We start from the raw sequence: 21,793 nt of genomic DNA, 5'->3' as shown, positions 1-21,793 counted from the left end.
AGGGATAAAGGGCCAGGGCGCAGAGGTCCTGCACAGCAGGTACACCCTGCCCTTAGTGAAGACGAACTGATCTGGCTTTCTGAAGAGGCTGTCTCTCCTTCAGCTGTCGGAGCTAGAGAAGAATTTCTCTTCCTCCTTAAGCCCTGGATAGGGAGATCCCTATTTACAGGTAAGCAAATTTGCTTTACAGTAAGTAAATCCATTTTCTTGTCACTTGGTTCCTGCCTGTCCTCTCTCCTTCCCACTAGCTTCACTCACTGCCTTGCTGGGCCTCTTCCCTTGGGCTGGTACTTGCTCAGAAATACTCTTGGCTTCTCCTTTTGATTTTCTAGGAGGATATTTATATACAGTATGTATGGATTTCATGTGTGTCATTAGAGAAGCCCAGGACAGAGTGATATTAGTATATGGATTGCTGTGGTGTGTGTGTGTTAATGCAAGGGTCTGAGAACATACAGAGAGAGAGAGAATAGACACTACACCCATACACTTGGAGGAGCTTGTATGTAAATGAGAAGGTGCTGAGGGGCTGTGAATGGTAATGTGGAAGGGGCAGGACTTGGTTCTGGCTGCCTGTGACCTTGGGAGTCGCTAAGACTCGCATTCCTTCCCAGCTACATGATCCCGACTGACGGGCACAGCTGTGACTAGTGCAGGGGTGCAGGGAGGGGGCCCAGACAGAGCGGCTGCCTGGGTTCCAGCAGTTTTGCTTCCTTCCCTTCGGCTTCTCGGCTCTTTTCCAGTTTCTTAGGGGGGGGGGAGCGCCTTTGCATTTGCTCGGATTTCTTTTTTTTTTTTTTTCGGTCAAATACAATTTAAATTCCGCTCTTGGTGATGTCGTTTGCTGCGGACGAGACGTTTTGCTGAAGGGTTTGGAAGCCTTCCCTGCTCTGTGAACCTGGACTTCGCGGCTATTGTTCACCTCCCGTCTGCCAGGCATCCATGGATTTTTCCCAGGCCAAACACCCCTTTCTCCTCTAACTTTAGAGACCTCTCTCTCATACCTTTTTTTGTGATCTGAGTTCAAGTGCGGCTTCCACTGCGGAGGATCTTATGAGTCTTTTTGGTTCTGAGATGGGTCAAGACCAAACTAAGCATCAGATTGAGAAGGGACTTCAGCTTTATCAGTCGAACCAGACGGAGAAAGCCCTCCAAATCTGGATGAAGGTGTTGGAAAAAACCACACATCCTACCGGCCGATTCCGGGTCTTGGGCTGTCTCATCACTGCACACTCGGAGATGGGAAGATACAAGGATATGCTGAAGGTAACAGGCTCCAGAATTTCAATACATACCATTACTCCCACCTACACTGTATGGCCAGGGCATAATTTAAAAAAAAAAAAAAAATATATATATATATATATATATATATACACACACACAAGAGATTTAGAGGGAAAGTCTATAAAACATTATTATCCAGGTAAATAGGAAAAGCTAGTGCTATCCCTGGGACTGAGTAACAAGAAATAGATATATTTTTTGGGATCTGCTGGGTACCTGTGACCGAGGCTAGCCAGTGTCAGAGAGAAGATGCTGGGCTTGATGGACCTTGATCCTACCCAGATTTACTTGTCTCGTGTTCTTATGGCCCTGTGTACTGCCTCTAACAGTGTTGTCTTCATCCTGCTGGTGCAGGGACTTACATGAACAACCAAACCAAGAGGAAGGGGACGAGATCAGAGGGAACATGGGTCAAGTGTGTAAGGCTTCTCCTTGGGGATGGTTTGGTCCTGTGGGAAGGGAAGGAGTTTGGATGGGTGAAAGAATGTTTGGTGGGTATTTCACCATGAACAAAGGATGCCCTGGATGTTTTTGTATCATCACACGTTGCAATTGTTTACAACTGTTGCATTTCTCAGTTGTCTAGTACTGACTGAATCCCCATTTCCTTACACTGTGTCCAGTCCAATGCTTTCCTGAGGGCATTTGAGTGAGCATATGCAAATCTTGCAAACACTTTCAGCGATAAGTTTGATGTATTTTGGATAGATTTTGCTGAGCATTCGAGCTCATTAAATGGAAATTGAGGTGCTAAAATAGCTGCGGAGTTCAAAAGTATCTGGAACCCTCAGCTAAAAGTGAGGGTGGATTTCAGCAAAATCCTGGAGACTTGAAGAGTTATGTGTGTTTTGCACCAGCACTACCACAAAGGCTGTGTATGTATTCCTGAACAGAAGGATTCTTTGAACAAATGGAGCCTTCTACCCCACCAAATTAAGGTTTTAGTGGTAACTATTAGCTGTGGCATGGACAAGAAGTGAGCTTTTTTGATCAGACTAATGAGTTGGATTACTGTAGAAGGAAGTACATGTTATAGCAAGCAAACCTGCAAAATGCTGTCCTCAAATATAATATGCCAAATGAAATTAGGACCTGTCAAAGCACAGTAAAATCACGGTGAAAAGTATAATATGATATATGAGGGGTGTCAGCAAGCTCAGTGAATGTGTAAGACCACCTAAAAGGTGGTGGCCCGGCCCTCTCTGTCATTCACCCACATGTACGTTACACTGTCATGTTATCAGTGGTGCTATCCATTTTTTAAGCACTTTTTTTAATGCACATAAAACATACCTACTGGCAATTGCTGTTTCTTATGCCTATAGGCATGTTTTATGTGCATTAAAAAAAAGTGCTTACAAAAATGGACAACATCATACTTTGACCCTTGATTTACTGTGCTTTGACGGTTCCTACATATTTTTTTTTTGGTATATTATATTTGAAGGAAGTTCATCTGCCATGTAAACTATATGTACATGGAATAAAGGCTTGTGGCTTGGTCCAATGACTGAGTGCTAGCGCTCTACACTGCCATGTGGAAGGTCCCCAACTTGGCTCTTTTGCTCCTGGAGCAGGGATGTTGTGGAAGCAGCAGATGCATCTTGTAGGGTAGAGGGGATAGGGTCATGGTCATCACTCAAGGTGAACACCTAGTGACCCAGTAGTGGAAGTTTCTGGAAGGAATCCTAATGCCTGGCCCACATGACCCACTGCAATGATCAGACTAGATATGTTGGAGTAAGGGGAGGGGAATCCCTGGGTATTTTATGAATGAAGGTTCAGGATGTCAGATCCCAGCCTTGGTTCCAATTAAACTCCAAGGAGCAGGAGGAAGCTGCCAGGTTAAAAAAAAAAGAAATCTGACCGTGTTTTCAGATGTGGAGGTGCTCTGCTGCCTGGTGCCACTTACGTAAGGAGGGCTAAACCTCTGGGACTTTACGTGAAATCTTTTCATTAAAAACGGAGCTCAGTCGGCCTAAATAAGGTTATCTTCCTGTCAGCTCCATGACGCTCTAGAAAATCTTTTTATTGGGGGGGGTGAAGTGAGGATAGCAGTTTCCTCCTTTTCCAACTCAATCATAATGGGGTCTGGGGTCTGACAGCTCCAGCCTTTATTTGCTGCCACCTGGTGCTTTCCCCTATGCTATAGCCCCTCTCAAATCAGCTAGCCCAGTCATTACAACAGCAGACGGTGGCTGGGGGCCACGCACCAGGGGCTCTCTCAGAAACCCTGTAATGATGGGCCCTAGATTTGACTGGTGCATGATGACTGGAACCTCCACAGCATCTCCTCCACCCATGGCCAGCTTGCAGCGAGGAAGACCTGAGCCGGGGCCTGTCCCTTATAAAATATCTCATGGGGTTGTAAGTGACTAATAACAAGCAGCTTGTCTGCTAGGAATCCACTCCGCAGATGTAAAGCATTTTCCCCTGATTCCTAGTGCAAAGATAATAGACATGATAGAAACATTGAAATACCTCCACATTTCCATGCACAGAAGGCAAGCCTCTTTCAAAGGAAAGGAAGGGGGGTCATGGGATGAAGGTGAAAAGGGTTAGCGTGGGAGTAATCTTAGGAAATTATTTCTTTACAGAAATGGTAGTGGATGCAGGGAAATGGTGGAGGCAAAAATGATATCTGAATTCAAAAAAGCATGGGATAAATACAGGGGAGCTCCGCTAATTAAATAAGCGGATAGGCAGTATAGATAGGCTGTATGGTCTTTTTCTGCCGTTACATTCACATTTAGAAAAAGACCACTTGGTCCAGCCATAGCAAAGCATGCTCGTAGCCTGCTGCAAGGAACGGCGCTACACTGAAATCTTTAATTATCCCATAATAAACTGTGACTTGAGCACGGAAGTTGTGGATAACACAGAATTTCATAAGTGGCGCCTCCATTCCAGTCATCGGAAGTGACTTAGCTAGGAGCCGATGTCATGGTCTGGAAACAGGGGCACAATGTGGCCATATTGGCCACATCAGTCGTAGACATTCAAGGTTACATTATTTTTCCTAGGGTGTCCCTTACCCGCAATGCAGGGGGCGTGCTTTCCAGCCAGCCCGAACTAAAGGTATCCACGTACTTTGTCCTTAAGTACAGGCTTGATAAAAGCGACACAGTGTTAACTAACATAGTAATGATCATGTAAAGTAGGTGCGACACGGTAGTGGCATACCTGCTCCATGCGTACGTTTTCAAAATTCGCACGCATTGCTTTCAAATGTACCACCTGGAACGCTGCTTTTCTTTTTGGTCCAAAGTGCACCTGTTATGAAAGTACAGCCATACTTTCCGGCAGCCAAAAACTCCACTTAGCTGGAAATGGCTGATTGAAGGGTTGACTCTGTTTTTCATTGTACCCCCCTCGGTAATGATATCACAGAAGGGTATGTGGGGGAGAGGGAACTGCCCGATCCTCAGTACAGGTGCACAGAGAGACAATCTTTAACCTGGTTCATGCCAGCAATGCAACCTCTGCCCAGCTCACACACCAGCAGTGGACAACAGAACAATTTTATTTTTCCAAGGCAAAAATGTTCTAGGTGGTTGCTAACTAAATCTATGTGCATGAACAATCTCGTGTCCTACAAGTTTGCAGTGATCCAGATTGATACAGCGCGGGAAATGGAGGATCCAGATTACCTGACAGAGAGTTACTTGAACCTGGCCCGCAGCAATGAGAAACTGTGTGAATTCCAGAAAACCATCTCTTACTGCAAGACATGCCTCAATATGCAGGGGACCACAGTCAGTCTGCAGCTGAATGGACAGGTGTGTCTCAGCATGGGCAATGCCTACCTGGGCCTCAGCAACTTCCAGAAGGCTCTAGAGTGCTTTGAGAAGGCTCTGCGATATGCTCATAATAACGACGACAAGATGCTAGAGTGCCGTGTGTGCTGCAGCCTGGGAGGCTTCTACTCTCAGCTAAAGGTAACGGGGAGGAGTGACTTGCTGGGAGGAGGGGAGGAGGGAGGTGCCATACTACAGCAGTGTTTTTCTAGCTGGTACCTGAGTTCTCTTTGGCCATGAATATGCATGAGAGAGATATGCATACAATGGAGGTAGCCTATGCAAATCTACAGGAGGGAGAGCAATGAAGGGTGGAGCAACACACTGTAGGAAAGGCAGAGAGGTAATGAGGGAGGAGCGATGAACTGGAGGAAGGGCAGGGAGGCAATGAGGGAGGAGCAATGCACTGGAGGAAGGGCAGGGAGGTAATGAGGGAGGAGCGATGCACTGGAGAAAGGACAGAGAGGTAATGAGGAGTGATGCATTGAAGGATGGGCAGGGAGGTAATGAGGGAGGAGCGATGCACTGGAGGAAGGACAGGGAGGTAATGAGGGAGGAGCGATGCACTGGAGGAAGGACAGGGAGGTAATGAGGGAGGAGCGATGCACTGGAGGAAGGGCAGGGAGGTAATGAGGGAGGAGCGATGCACTGGAAGAAGGACAGGGAGGTAATGAGGGAGGAGCGATGCACTGGAGGAAGGGCAGGGAGGTAATGAGGGAGGAGCGATGCACTGGAGGAATGATATGAAAGTAAAAAAGGGATGAAGATGGCTATGAAGAAAGGACACAGTAGCAAACACCGAAGGAATGACAGAAGACAAGTATAAAGGATACTTAGTGATGAGGAAGCAAAGGTAAAGCCTAAGATCAAGTAGCATTTGCAATATTGCAGTGCGTAAATAAAATGGGCAGAGTAGATGGCCCTAGTGGTCTTTTTCTGTCTCTCATGTATTCTATATTTCTAAGAGGAATGGGAGAAAATTAGAAGAGGGACGAGAAGGCTGCTAGAAGTGGCTGATAAAAGCAGTAGGTGCGGAGTTGTCTCAGGGTTTCCAGTTCTGACTTCCTCAACAACAGGACAAAAGGGCCGTAGACAAAGCCAGTTTATCCAGTGCCGCTAAGGGCCTGATTTACCGAGACCTTCCTTCCCTTCTGTGTCTCTGGGAATGAAGCCTAGTAAATCAGGCCCTAAATTAGGAGGAAAAGAAAGGCAAAGAGGGGATTATGAGCTAACACCGCAAACCCACAGATCACACGGGGGAAAGGCAAACTGTGCGCTCCACAAGGAAAATAGTTGGTGAATGTATGCTTCTCCGTGTCTGAGCGAGAGTAAACTTATCTGAAAACTTCTCAGATTCTGGAGAGACTTTGAGGAGTTGGCGATGAGATAGGATAGCAGAGAACTGTGGGACGTTACTTTGTTCTGGATGATTTGCAAACCTGGTCCAGGATGCGAGATGCTAGGGGATGTATCCAATGCAACGTGTCACGTGCAGACATTTCACTCTTAGTGTGGGCTCTGACGATGCAATTAACTCGGGGATCACATTACCCGTATGCCATTATGCAGCTGAATCCAACTGTATGAGAATTTTCTTTGTGGAGGTCATGGCATGGCCACTCTGTGCGGCTCTGGGCTGCACAGCATTGGGCATTTTTTTTACCCTTTTTTTTTTTTTTTTGCTGAATAATCTAAAGGGAGATAAAGTGCACGATCGAATCAGCCCCTGCCATTCAAAATTGAAGCAGCAGATCCCTCTAATGGAGATCTAGTACTTTCTCTGTCCATCTGCCCCACAGGATTACGAGAAGGCCTTGTTCTTCCCATGTAAGGCAGCCGAGTTGGTGAATGATTACGGGAAGGGATGGAGCCTCAAGTATCGAGCGATGAGCCAATACCACATGGCGGTGGCATACCGGAAGCTGGGGCGACTGACAGATGCAATGGAATGCTGTGAGGTACTGGATGGAGTGTGTGTGTGTGTGTGTGTGTGTGTGTGTGTGTGCGTTGGGGGAGAGGGGTGCAGAAATCCAGTACTACTGGGTAAGAAAAGTAGATAAGGTGCTCAGGGTCAGGGCATACCTGTCTATGTTCTGTGCCACTGGCGAAAGTAAGTACAGGGGTGGGGAAGGAAGAGAGATCTAGGGTGACCAGAGATACTGCACTCAGAGGAGATTGATCCACTGTCTCACCCATGCAGGAAACAATCAGGTGAAGCTGACATGCAAGAACAACAGAGGGAGATGCTTCTACGTACGTAGGGATCCTCTCTGCTGATTGCAGGCTTTCTCCAATTCGGTTACTGTTTTTGCTTTCGGAGGCTCTCTTCGAAAAGCTCCAGAAATGTTTGTAAGACTCATCTGAACCGGCCGGGACCAGTCTATGCCTGGAGACACATCTTTTTTGTGAAATTCTTTTCCCCCCATCTTTCTGAACAAGTGATGGGTTTGCCTGCCCATTTCTGTAGCTTTCAGAATGAGGTGTTGCGAGCAAAACCGATTCCAACTTATGTAGACACGAAGGTAAAGCAGAGATAAGCTGGCCTCTGAAACCAGGAAGCAAATTGGCAGACTAGATGAGCTTTACAATCCTAATCTACCGTCATAGTCTATGGTTCTATTTCATAATGCGGAAACTCATACAGCCATGACGTTCTCTTTGGGGGTTTATGTATACGTAACCCTATCTTGGTATTACACAGGCAAAGGGGGATCAGCAAGCAGATATAGCTCAAGTTTGGAAACCACTGCTCCTGAGACTTCTATAAAACATGTTAGGGTCTCACAAGGAAGGCATACCCTATTATTAGGCATGACCCCAAAATATATGGGAGCACCTGGTCACACTGTGCCATGGGCTCCATATGTAATCCCAGATGCCTGTCTGAGCTATGCGCTGAGGTCTTTTAACACAGGTCGTACATTGACTGCCAGCAAATGCTTTCCAGAGTGGTTTATTCTGATTACTTATTAACCACTGATTATTTTAATTCTTTTAAACATTAGTGGAAATCTCAAACCTTCTGCAGTTAAGCTTGTGAAGCAATTGCTTTGACTGCAGTCCAGCTAAACATCCTATTTATCTGTAACTTTCATAAAAAATTAAAAAATTAAAAAAAAATTGGCAGGAAAAATAATCTTCCTGTTTTCACATGAACAGCCTAAGTTCATGTGAAACAGTGCATCAGAGTCCATGCAGTGACACCATGAATTATTTCGGGTTGGTAGAGAAGACCGAGCACCTTGCAGATCAGAAACTTATGTCCATTACTGGTTGAAAAGGTGGTTTACCGAGCCCTTGCTGATTGTCTTTCTCTCCTGTTCCATCTCCCTTCTACCACCGTCGTGCCCCTGCCTTCACTCTTGTCACCGTCTCCCTCTTCTCCAAGCCTGCTGCTTTGCCCTTGACTTCTCCTCCTTTCTGCTCTCCCTCCCAACACTGTCTCCAGTGCTCTTCAGCTTCCTCCTGTCTATTGCCTTTTGTTTCCTGCATCCCTAAACATTTCTAATCTCTGTACATCTGCATAATGGGACCGTCCTGTATATGGCTCCTGTTTTGAAAGTAAAGCAATAATCCCCCCACCTCTCTGCCTCATAATGACCTAAATCCCTGCTTCCTTCCGAGCTCGTACTGTCGGTGCTTGTGGAGGCCCACGTTGTAAGCCCTGTCCTCTAGGAGTAACTTGATCCAGGCATGAAAAACTGGCCAAGTATTTTCAAGAAATGATAGGGGAGTGAAAGCAATTCCATTCTCAACAACTGACAAACCCCAGGCCTAGCCCATCTGTGTACCCCAGCCAGCTCCTGGAAACTAGGGCCACCCGCTTACATCTGGAATCTCAATTTTAAAGGAAATGTAGGTCTGTATTTCTTTATATTGCATGTCACACCTATAAACTAAAAATATCAAAGCATGTTACAATAAAAAATACCATCCTGCACATCCAACATAACAATTAGAACAAGTTTAGACTCTTGCTCCTCATCAAATATTTGCCCCACATCCTCTTAAACTAAACCGACTCTCCTCTGTTCAAGCACAGAGCCCTTTGGCACCACTTGTCATGCCTCATTCCAGCTGAGTATGTGGCACCTCTTGTTCCCTGCCAGTGCTTCTCCCCTTAACTGGGTCCTTACTCACTCTCAAATGTCCTTGAACACCATTCTCTATAATTAAAACAAAAACACAAAATTGCTTTTTTTTTTTTTTTTTTTATAGAGTATGGGACGACATTTTTTTTTTAATCAAAACCCAGATAAACTGTAACTCGGATTTCCCATATCAAGTTTGCTGCTAATATTCTCCAACAAAACTGCCTGATTGATCGGGCCGGACCTGTTGTACCTGAACCCATCCCGAGTCTTGCTGACGTCCCCTCCACGTGTGCAAACATCTCCTCTTATACAATTTGGGTCCTTTTCTACGCCTCTCACCCGTCTCTCCTGTTGGGCTATGGGGTTTGGGAAGCTCTGATCCGGAGAATGAATTAGGAGAGACAGGTGAGAGGGGGAGAAAAGGATCCAAACTGTGTAAGAGGAGATGTTTGCACATGTGGAGGGGATGTCAGCTCCCCAGCCCAGGTTTGGGCAGCTCTGCTCCCGATGTTGGTCAGGCCACCATTTCACTCATTTCCTGTAGCACCTCTGGAGACATTCCAGCTGCTCCCTGTTGCCTTACAGGTATTTTTTGTTTTTTTGCCCAGTCCAGTCCTTTCTGCAGCATTGATGCATTATAACCCCCCCCCTCCCCCACCGTGGCTGTAGCACCCCCTGCTGGGTGCCCTTCTTCAAGTGCTCACCAGAAGGACCGAAGCAAAGACCTCGTTTGCTGTTTCTGCTTTCTTTCAGCCCCCACTAAGGTTTGGTTCTCACTTCATGCACAAGGGCCCAGTAATATCCCTTTTGGTGTTATCTGGGTGGCGGTGGGGGAGGGACGTTTGGACCTGACAGTTTGTCCTTGCTCCACTGGGCTTTTAGCTCAGTCAGAACTGGGGCTGGGATTTGGCAGGACGCACCTCCATTCACAACTTCTGCAGATTTTGCATCCCCTCCCAGCTCGCAGCCACCACTGCACGTCTCGGAGGGGGTGCTCGAGTGCGCTAATCTGGGACTGAACCGGCACTGTGAGAATGTTTGAAACTCAGGAGCCAGCATTTCCTGCTGCTGATCTCGTGCATCATAAAATCAGAAGCAGAAAGTGCCGGCCCGTGATTGAGCATTCTCCTGGTGCTGGTACAGAGCGGTGGTAAAGGGAGGGAGGGAGGGGAGGCCCTGGTGCCAGATGCTGGAGAAGGGGGAGAGGGAGGATGGGCACTGGGGAAGTGGATGGAGGAAGAAGGACGAATGCTGAGAAAGAGGGAAGAGGCTGTGCAGGAGCCACTCTTGCCGAAGGAGGGAAGCGCTGTTCCAGCGGGGCCGGCAGCAGCAGGAATCACTGTGCCGGGGTGTGGCTGGGGGCCACAAGGTTAAAGATTCACCAAGGGCACTTAATATCCTCACACCCACCCTGACACGGATCCTGCCAAGGATGGGGAGAGAGCTGGGGTCATCCCCGGAGGAGGGAAGGGGCAAAGAGGAGGTTGGTGCATGCACTCTCCTCCCCGCCAAATCTCAGGGCGACCGCAAGTCACGCATGTTTGTAGAGCGGTGGCGGGTTGGAGGGAGGATTTGCAGTTTCAGGTTACGTACGAACGCCATGCATTGAAAATGTAACAGGGCCTGGCAATGCCAACAGAAGTGGGTTAAGTACTGATCCCATTCGTAAAAAGAAAATACCAAAAAAAAAAAAGAGGTTGGGTAGGAAACCTAACCAGCTGGGAAGGATAAGAGTGCATCTGACAAGACACCTTAGACTTGGGGCAAAGGGAGAAATCAAAGAGGTAAAAGCTAAAAAGAAAGTGGAAGATTAGGTGCAGGAACGACAGAAAGTGGAAGATTGGGTGCAGGAACAAGATGGTGATTTCTGGAGCGACACAGACCTTCCTCCTGCTTGCTAAGCAGAAGCTGATGTGATATAGTAGTGTAGGCAAGTGTTTGAGTGTATGATTGTATCAGTGTGTGTGTGTCTCTATCTATATAATATATGTATATGTACACCAAAACAAACCCCAACTGATAGGACAGGGTGTGATATATGTATAAAAAAATTGTTGAAAAAAACCTTTATTACTATCTTAATTAAAAATAACAGACTCCAAATTGTACATACCAAAATTGTTTAATATACATACATGCATCAGACAAAAAACTTATACAGACAAGAAATAGTGAACCAGGGGCACACTGTAACTTGACAAAAATATGTTTTGACATTCACTAGAAAACACTTAAATGTGTAGAGCAATAATAGTTCCAGCTCTATCCATTAAATACAATCAGGCCCATACAGTAAACTGCGCGGGAGAGCCGGCGCTCTGAGGCGAGTGTCCGCTCTCCCAACGTGCGCTCAGGCACCTCTCCTGGGCGCACGATTCAGTATAAAAATTAGGGCCCACGCTAATAAGGAGGCGCTAGGGACACTAGTGCATCCCTAGCGCCTCCTTATTGGTGGAAGCGGCGGCTGACAGCCATGTTTTCGGAAAATGGACGCCGGCAAAATTGAGCGTCCGTTTTCCAACCCGCGGGCCACGGGCAGATTTTTATTTTTGTTTTAAAGAAGGTTTTTATTTTTTTTTTATTTTTGGGGCCTCCGACTTAATATCGCTATGATATTAAGTCGGAGGGTGTAGAGAAAAGCAGTTTTTTTTCTACTTTTCTGCCTTTGGCAGGAGTTAATTTCAGATGCATTTGATTGTGATGAGTGCTATTAGTTTCAGGGGGGTTGGTCGCGCGTTTTCCATGCATTATTACCCCATACTGTATAAGGGGTAATAATAGCGCATCAAAAACACGCATCCAAACAGGGGCTAACGGTGCGCTTGGTCGAGCACACCGTTCTGTACTGGCTTGTATGTGCTGGTAAAGACTACGAACCTGGAGAAATACAATGTTGCTGTTTGCAGAATGAAAGAGAACAATGTTGCTATTTCAAAAGTGGCACAATTGTTTCTTAACTGGCAACAATGTATAGAAGTGTGTAGACCAAACAAGACACACAACTAATTAGACATCCATGCCAAGGTGCTCAATCATTCAATTACCTCAAATGCACATAGGCACACAATTCACATATTCCAATTGATAACTGACGTTGCTGTATTGAAAAGCTTCAACATATTAGATTACAGCATTCGGTAAAAGCTGCATGCATTACTCCCCCCCCCCCCCGCCCCCAAAAAATGTTTTAACCTAACGACTAGCAAAGCATCTTATGTGCTGACATTGTCAAGCTCTCATATGGCACTGCCTAACAAAAATTTTTAAAAAATTGGTTCTTGAAGATAATGAGCTAGCTTCAAAGACAGCGCCACCAAATGTTGGAATTTAAAGTCCAGGGTCAGCTGGTAGAACCCCAACAAGGACCTTGTTTCACCGAGACGGCTTCCTCAGCAGAGACCCTTGTAGCAAATGAAACAAACTCTCCGTGTTAACTGAGACTGTTTTCAACACCCCCAAAGGGGAAACCAATCGCACTTAGTTGATATTTCTAACTTATTAACTTTGGAGAAGGAAAAAATTCAGCTGGCTCGCTAGCTTCAAAATAATCAGAGGCCTGAAACTGAAATCAACTGGAGCAAAGGTCCGATGCAAATAATGTAATTTAGACCCTGCTAAGACTGTCAAATGACCTTAAACCTGGAAGAGCCTTCCTGGATAACTCAAACAAAAGCTGCAGCGCTTACAGGGAGCAGAATCTTTTCACTGTCCCAGTAGAACAGGCATCAGTAAAAGATGGACTGCCAGACATGGCAGAAAGTGGAAGATTAGGTGCAGGAACAAGACGGTGATTTCTGGAGCGACGCAGACCTTCCTCCTGCTCGCTAAGCAGAAGCTGATGTGATATAGTAGTGTAGGCAAGTGTTTGAGTGTATGATTGTATTAGTATGTGTGTGTATTAGTGAGTGTCTTCTCTGTGTATCTCTGAGAGTATAAGTGCATTAGTGTGTATGTGTGTCTCTCTGAGTGTATCTATGAGGGTGTATTTGTATTAGTGTGTGTGCATTGTGTGAGTATATCTATGAGGGTGTGACTCTAGTAGTGTGTGTATGTCTCAGTGTATCTATGAGGGTATGATTGTATTAGTGTGTGTGTGTGTCAGAGTATCTATGAGATTGTGATTGTATTGTGTGTGTGTGTGTATTATGTGTGTGTGTGTGTCTCTCTCTCTAATTGTGTCTGTGAGGGTGTGATTGTATTGTGTGTGTGTCTCTCTGAGTGTATCTGTGAGGGTGTTATTGCGTGTCTGCTTGGAATTTTTCTGCAGTAAAACCTCAGAAGTATTCAGAAATAATTAGCTGGAGCAGAAGCAGTGGGCAGTGCGCTGAAAATGGGAGTGACAGGAACAGCAGTGGAGCAGCTGCTGCCAATTCCACCACCCTCCAACCCCTATAAAGAGATACAAATATTCCTCACTGATTACTTAGCAGCTCATATGAGCCATGCTGACAACTTCTTAAACTTAGACAAAAACAACCAAATAGCCTGGGCCACCCTCAGCCCCGTCTTGTGGCTGCCCCGGGATATCTGTCTTATTAATGCTCAAAGCCTTTCTGGCCCAGATCCTTACTATTCCAAATTACTCTCAATTTACCTTGTTACTGCCCCAGATATTTCCAGGCCATCTTAGCACTGTTAAAACATTTACCTGCCCCAGGACATAGCAGCCAGCCTTGTTACATACTCCTAGGTGGTAATATTCAAATCCTGGAGTTGCCCTTTGAAAATGCGGCAGTGCGCACCCTTACAAGAAGTTTTGTAATCAAGACATTGCATCTGCGTTGAAGCCAAGTGCAAAGCACACCCCATGGTTTAAAAATGAGATTGTCCTCCCCTGACCTCACCCTGCTCATTTTTACCTGCATGTGGGGGGGTGGGGAGGGGAAACTATTATTTTATAATGTTTACCTTTTGAATTTTGTCTCCATAATGTCTTGTACCCACATGCTTGCAGTTGTACCTTTATGCACACTCCTGCTTTTACACACACATACACACACACACACACACACACACACGCACACACGCTCACAGAGCTTAGGCCTTTCTGGATTTCAACTTATTTATTTCTTCAATTTATACACACCCATTCAAACAAGATGCTAGACAGGTTTACAGCAATATAAAACATTAGAACTACATAATAAAAGACAAATACAAACTACATTAACTAAATCAAATATTAAAGATGTATATCATAGTAATGATGGCAGATGAAGACCAAATGGTCCATCTAGTCTGCCCAGAAAGTTGTCCATGCTAGTAACCTCCACTCCGTGCCAGTTACCCCAAGCCTTCTGTTAAGGGTAGTAACTGCCACTCTGTGGTTACCCCCATGCTTTCTGTTTAGGGTTGTAACTGCACGCCATGCAGGTTACCCCTATATTATTGAGGATCTTAATTATAGTTAATGAAAGTTTTATTGTATTTATGATTTTGTGTTTATGCTTAATGTAATTTTGTGATTTTATGCTACTGTATGTTATGTAAACCTATAGTACCTGAATGTAGTCCACTTTGAAGTGTCACAAAAGGAGGAATATAAATAAAAAATTATTAGTATATTTATATTTTTAATTGTAAACCATTTTGATGAAGTTTTGGAAAGGTGGTAAAATAAAACTAAAATAAAATGAAATGAAAGTAAATATCAGATCACACTTTGATAAGTTGCCCACAGATGCACAAACATTCAGTCTGGCACCTTCACACAGACACACTCATCACATCCTCAGCCCTACAGGTCGGGGTAACTTATGAGCTCTCTTATTTTGAATTTTGGCATTTAATTACAGGAGTCGATGAAGATTGCCTTGCAGCATGGCGACCGACCGCTCCAGGCTGTCTGTCTCCTCTGCTTTGCGGACATCCACCGGAGCCACAATGATGCTGAGGTAGAAATACATAGCTGTCTGGTGAGCAAGGGAGAGACGCTTGTGTATGATGCCCCGCATGCAAGCGAGGTCTGTCTCATGGCAGTAAGGGGACAACCTCACATCAAAGCAGGAAATGACCCCCCCCTGCAATGTCAAACCTGTAATACTTCAAGGAATATAATAACTGCACATGCACATTGAACTCTTTTCCACCTAATCCTAGCACTCTCTTTCTGCAAACAGCAAGCACTCCCTCTCTCTCTGCTAGCTCTTGCTGTCTGTCCTTGCACCCCATGGCCATCTGTCTGTCTCTCAGACTGCAGCAGACTTTTCCTATTCGTTAATGAATTGCTGGAGATACCTGATTGGATGCTCTTAGCATTCTCTCTTCCAATACAGAGAATGTAATATCAAGAGATCTCACAGGATGTAGAGCGCAGGGTAAGTGGGTACAAAGCATAATATTTTATTTCTTGATCCTCGTGGCACTAATTGTGCTCCACTTCTAGCAGTTGGAGACAAACATAAACCTGTCAGATACCACCCTTGCTACATGACTCTAGATCAGTAGTTCTTAGGGACCATTCAGCCATTCTGATTTTCAGGCTATCCACAATGAATATGTACGAGATACATTTGCATACTTTGCCTTTTTTTTTTTGCATGTAAATATATCTCGTGCATATTCAGAGTGGATAGCCTGAAAAACCAGACTGAGAGATCCTTGAGGATCAGGTTGAAAAGCACTAATCTAAATATTTGCCTCTAGTGGAAACAGCTTCTCTTGTCACCTGAAGTAAAATTAATATAAAATAACCATATTTTCTGATACCGAAGGGGCAGTTCCTCAGCTGTTACCGAGGTTTCCCAGTAGTCTAGGGTAAGAACGACAAGGGACATTTTTCCTTCCTGATAATCTGATCTCTGAGTTATTCAAAATAACCAAAAGACATGCACTCTTAAACAAATAAATATCCATTTTTAGTATACTTGATGGGTCAAAAGAAAATATTGCATTCATATGCAGTAAAATTGTATGCTCTTGTAATTCAATATATATCACTGGTTATTAACTTATATTAGTATGGTTTTGTTTAATTGTGCCACAACTGAATTTGTCCCCTGTGAGAGATGGAAGTAGGATTTAATGGGTTATTAATGTTTTATGAACTGTATTTACCATTTTGAATGTTTATTAATATTTGATTATACATTTTATTTACTGTGGTATGTCAATTGTATTTATGTTGTTGTATTTTATTGTATTTTATTAAGCCACTTTGGGTGTTCCCATTGGGTTCAATAAGACAGGATATAAGTCAAAATAATGACAGAGGAATAGGTCTTTACTAAGGCAGCATAATTCACAGGTGGAATAGAAATATGGGTGCTGAGTATTTGTTTTCATTAAATGGAAGGGGACCAGGTGATCTAGAGTCATTTGACAAGGTGGCTCCCTGCTGGAAGGGGAAGGCTACCCAGGATCTGGCCAAAAACTCTTCTTTAATTAAAGTGCTTAATAGTCAATCCATGTATTTCCAGAGGCTGGATCGTGCCTATGCCTGGCATTACAGAGTGTGAATGAATCTCAGGATGAGGGCTTATGGGGTGTAATTATGTCATTAATTGGTTGATTAATGTTTTTATTTATTTGATTTATATCCCACCTTTCAGCCACTTCAGAGTGGATTACATTCAGGTACCGCAGGTATTTTCCTGCTGTCCCCAGAGGGTTTACAACCTAAAGGCCTCATTAACTAAGCATTTTTCCTGTAGACACAGAATGGGAGGAAAGCCTTAGTAAATCAGGCCCTAGGTTACATCTTAAAGGAATGCTGTACTCTCTGCATAATGTGCAGCAGTGGAAACATAAATCTACCAAGTCATCATTTTAAACTTCTTTGAGCTGCTGCATGATTACCCTGCATCATTGTTTAGCATGATGTCACGAATCCCGTCACGTGGAATGATTTGTGACATTGCTTGGTTCTTGTGATGTGTTATGTCCCTTGCGGCATTGTGGCTTATGTGCCTCCCTGGGAACTTTTGAGTTGTGGTCACCCTCAGATTAATATTGATCAGTCGGGGGGAGTGGGGTAAGAAAATAATAGCAGGCTTTCTCTCTTTCACCATCCCTCCAGCAATCCAATCAGACATACTGCCTATCTGTCTCTCTCTCTCTCTCTTTCCCCATCTCTCCCCTTCCTTCTCCTCTCCAGGAATGACCCCAGCACTCTCCCCCTCCCCTGACATAAACACTCTCCATAAATAGCCTATAGTTCCATGGCTTGTGCTCCCTAGTGTCTCCCACCTCCTCTCCCACTCAGCTGAGTCCCCAGAGAGTTACAGGTTGAGCTGCTGTAGCCCCTCCCCTCCTGTTTCTCCCTGCATGCTGCCTGTTGACACAGGAGTGGAGGGGGTGAGGCTGGCATGGACACACCAGAGCAGAAAATAATGGAAATAATTGCCTTTCTTCTGCCCCTCATTTCCTGTTCCCTGCAGGCCGCCTGAAGAGGCAGACGGCTCTGACCCCCTTTTCTCTCTTTCTCACTGCAGAGAGCATTTCCGCGCTACGACTCTTCCATGAGCATCATGACAGAGATCGGAAACCGCCTGGGACAGATCCAGGTACTGCTAGGCATGGCCAAGTGCTGGCTGAGCCAGAAGGAACCAGACAAGGTGAGGCCTGCCAAGAGATGAGGAGGGGGGGGGGGGGGATGGGTTGAAGCTCTGATCAGTAGTGGAGCTTGTTCTTCCTTATTTCAGCTCCAGTCCTCCAGGGCTGCAAACAGGTTCGGTTCTCAGGGCAAACCAAAACTGCACATTAACGAGGTTGTTAAACCTTTTATGCAGTGGCGGACAGTGGGATTCTGAGCCTATTCTATGGTGGAGCAGAGAATGCATTCCTTCTGTGCCGTTCTTTCCTCGGCGGGGCTTCTCATTCCCTCCCACCGCTAGCAGTCTCGGATTGACCAGCAGCACTCACCGTGCACCTGAAAGAGCGCAAACTTAGGAGGGAATTTCAAAGTGGTTGCATGCATAAATTTAACACACTTTGTAGCGATTTTCAAAAGCCATTTACTCAAGTAAAGTGCACTTATGAGAGTAAATCCTACGGACAATTCAATGGCGTATGTTGCAGCAATTTTCAAAAGCCCACTTAACTCGAGTAAACCTGGTTTTATTCAAGTTAAACACTTTTTAAAATCAAGCCCTTAGATTGTAAACTCTCTGGGGGTAAGTGAATATCTTCAGTACCTGAATCTAATTACTTTGAAATGCCAAAAAGTGGAATATAAATAGTAATAATAATAAACCACTTTCCATTGACTACTGGATAAAAAGCCTTCCCTTCAACCAAAATAGTGGTACAACAGTAAATAGTGGTACAAACAGTAAACAGTAGTACAAAAGGCCTTCCTATAGGCAATGCAACTTGCAGGATGAACCATTTTCCTATTAAAGAGAGTAAACTACCTGGATCTTCCCCAGAAAGATGGGGTGACTTGTTAGCATGTTTTGTGATTTCAAACTGTAGGATCTCAGCAGAGACCTCAGTCTTTTGAACTCATGTCTTCATTTTCTATTCATTTTCTACTATATCTCCAGCAATACTCTTATCATTCGCTTACTGTTGGATTAATGTTATGTAGTTCCCATTGTCGTCTTCTCCTCTTTTTCATTCTACTTTGTGGAAATGTCTGAATAAAGTAACTAAGAGGGAGGAAGACTCCAGAGTAATGCTATGTGCATGCTCCTCTGTGCATCTCTGCCTCCGTAACTTGTTCTAGCCACCTCTTCCTAGGCTCTCTGTATGGTGCAGAAGGCACAGGATCTGGCAGAAGGTGTCGGGAACAAGGTAAGGACGAACAGCGTTCATCTGATTCATACTCTCACTTCATTTTTTAATTGTCTCTGAGGGCTTCTGCCATCATTCATCAGTCAATACCGGACAACAGGCAAAGAGAACCGAATTCAAAATAAGGATTCTGTAAAATTCAAAAGTATAAATGCAGAACACTAAAATCTCTCTCTTTTTTTTCTTAACTAAAATATGTGCTAAGGGGAATAGAGCAGGGTGAAGGGGCTCTGGTTTCAGATCTACAGACAGTTTACAAGTTCTGCTGGTTCCCATGTGCACTTCATGCCACCATTACCGTGGAAGTGAGAAAGGAGGGAGGGCTCAGGAAATAAATTCTCTATGTCCAGAGAGATGGGGAGCTGTGTACCTGGATATTGTGCTCTTTTCTGGAATAAGTAGCTACGCACCATTGCACATGTGCAGTCCCATGCGTGGATGTACCCAGGAAGGGGTTTGCAGAAGAGTGTAATATGGAACTCTTCGCCTACCCTTTCCCTATGACCATTGCTCTTCATTCCTTTATTCTCCTCTCCTTATCTTCCTCCCTTTCTCCCTGTATTATTTTATCCATTTCCCTTTGTTCTCTCCCTCTTCCTCTCCTGCTCTTCCTCTTTCTCCATCTTCCCTACACCTGCCCCCGCCTCCACCCTGCCCTCTCTCCCCCAGCTCAGCATGTTGAAGATTCACTCTCTGAGCGAGGGCATCTATCGCACCAAAGAGCAGCAGAAAGAGCTCCGCTCGCATGTTGTGCGCTTTCACGAGTGCGTGGAAGAGATGGAGTTATACTGCGGGATGTGTGGTGAATCCATCGGGGAGAAGAACAACCAGCTGCAGGCTCTGCCCTGCTCTCACTTCTTCCATCTAAAGTATGTGGCCCCCCCCAAAGAAATTTCTCCTCTTCCCCCCCACCCCCTTCAGCAAGAGACTATGCCCTCTTTCCTCCTGACAGTGAGACTGCCCATTAAACTCCTGGCCATGAGTCTACTCCATTTGCTTTGACAGTGAGACCACCCTTCATCTCTTAACAGCGAGTTGAGGATGAGACTGCCTCTCCAAAAACGCAACCCGCCTTCATGGTCACTAAGCTTGGCCCTTCAGATCATAGGCAGACAGATCCTTTGTAGCCTGACATTCAAATTTCTCCTCCTTCTCCACAATGAGAACACTGCTTCTTCTGTCGTTGAGATTGCAGCTTCTTCCACTTAAAAATAAGCCTGCCCCTTCTCTCTGGATGAGGCTGGTCATTTTCTTAGGATGGGACTGCAGCATCTCCAACTCTGACAATGAGACTCCTCAGATAACGAGACTGCTCATTTTTCTCCTCTGCTCCGTCAAACCCCAAATCATGTAACTGCCCCTTTTTCTTCCTGAAAGTCAGACTCCTCTTAAATGAACTTGCTCCTTCTCCTCTGCCAGTGAGACTGCACACCAGTCCCCAGGCAGTAACCACTGCTTCTTGAACCACAGACAATGATACTGCTGCCTCACCTCTTCTCAACCTGCAGATAATCAGTCAGCTCCCTTGCTCCTAGACAATGAGATTGCCCTTTTTATGCCTGATAACGAGTATCCTTTCTCTTCCCTTCCCAGAGAATGCAATACTCACCCTCTTGTCCTGAAGGTTTGGCTCCTCTCCATATCATGGGAGAGTTATATTTCTTGTATTGTCCCTCATGACCTAGCAAAGAGGGCGTTCTGTACTGCCTTGAAGACTGAGTTCTTGTGGGCGAGCAACTTTCTTTTTTTACACATTGAATAGATCTAGCCCAGGAAGTCAAGCAACCAGTTGCATGTTTTCTCTTGCAGGTGCCTCCAGACCAATGGGACACGCGGCTGTCCAAACTGCCGCCGCTCCTCTGTGAAACCAGGCTTTGTGTGACTGCCAGGCTACAAGGCCCCTTCTGGCGAGACAGCAAAGTTTCTGACTCGGGATGATGCGGTCAGCAGTCGGCAGCGTGCAGGATGTGTCTAGGAGAGGCAGATGTGGATGGAAGGGTCAGTCCTAGCATGGATTGGAAAGCCCCAGGTGCTATTGGAAGGGGAGCCCTACCCACGCAGGAGTAGGTGGTCCCGCATGTTCTTCACTGCAAACATCACACCAGTTTTCTGATGCAGGTGGTCTTGGCTGCCAGTCAAAAGCCTGATACCCCCTCTGCTTGATTACCATACTACAGAAAGCCAGTAATCACTGTGTTGTATCTCCCCAAATCCCTTTCTTTTTATATTGCATTTTATTAAACATGTCCCCAACAAGATATTTCCACGGCAGTCATTACAAGATGAAGAAATGGGACAAAAAGTGTCGTCTGCATTGTTTTGGGAGATGGCCCTGGTGCATTGAAGGATGTGCAGTGTGTCTGCTCTCCTTCGCATGGCTCTAGAAACAGCACATTCCCGGGGTGTACCGCAAGCACTCTGAGCAAGCCGATTCCTGTATTCTGTGGCATCTCACAGTCTTTTATGTGATCCTACATCCTCACATGTACACGGTTTAGTACCTCTACTCTATAAAGTTTCGAAATAATGCCATGATTTCACTTACCTCGTTTGGTTTCTCAGTTCAGATTATTTGTAAAGAAATGCGTTATTGGTGGCATATTGTTGGTGCGACGTTTTTCCGTGTGTGATGCGGTGTGGCATGCCTGAATGTGTACAGTTGTTTACACAATGAGGTCCATATTCAGTAGCCAGAGATGTGACAACTTATCCAGCTAAAGACAGCGGATAACTTGCCCCAGATTTCAGCAGGAGAAACGTCCTGCTGAATATGCTTGGCTAAAGCAGGCCAGATTTTTAGTTGTTTATTTTTATTTATTTATAGATTTTTCTATACCGGCATTCGAGATTAGGAACCCCATCATGCCGGTTTACAAATAA

At 45.2% G+C, this 21,793-nt stretch overlaps 2 protein-coding genes across 5 annotated transcripts in view; one reads left to right on the top strand and one right to left on the bottom strand.

Annotated features, from left to right (window-relative positions):
• SLC39A13 (solute carrier family 39 member 13) overlaps window positions 1–21,793 on the bottom strand; it is a 140,144-nt gene that overhangs the window by 44,262 nt on the left and 74,089 nt on the right. The window lies entirely within an intron of this gene.
• Window positions 216–21,198, top strand: LOC115079050 (43 kDa receptor-associated protein of the synapse). 3 transcript variants are annotated; one of them, XM_029582047.1, is made up of 8 exons: window positions 217–1,266; window positions 4,887–5,225; window positions 6,884–7,042; window positions 14,974–15,093; window positions 17,611–17,733; window positions 18,860–18,913; window positions 19,583–19,782; window positions 20,723–21,198. In XM_029582047.1, the coding sequence occupies exons 1-8, from the start codon at window positions 1,054–1,056 to the stop codon at window positions 20,793–20,795; spliced, it is 1,281 nt and encodes a 426-aa protein (XP_029437907.1). In that variant the 5' UTR covers window positions 217–1,053; the 3' UTR covers window positions 20,796–21,198. The 3 variants fall into 3 exon arrangements, with proteins under 3 accessions (XP_029437909.1, XP_029437907.1, XP_029437908.1); XM_029582048.1 differs by having other exon boundaries at window positions 221–1,266; window positions 14,974–15,072; XM_029582049.1 differs by lacking the exon at window positions 18,860–18,913 and having other exon boundaries at window positions 216–1,266.

The sequence above is a fragment of the Rhinatrema bivittatum genome, chromosome 17, assembly GCF_901001135.1.
Source record: "Rhinatrema bivittatum chromosome 17, aRhiBiv1.1, whole genome shotgun sequence".
Classification (NCBI taxonomy): Eukaryota; Metazoa; Chordata; class Amphibia; order Gymnophiona; family Rhinatrematidae; genus Rhinatrema; species Rhinatrema bivittatum.
The sequence above is the reverse complement of the archived record's forward strand: the minus strand, read 5'-3'. Positions and strand labels throughout refer to the sequence as shown.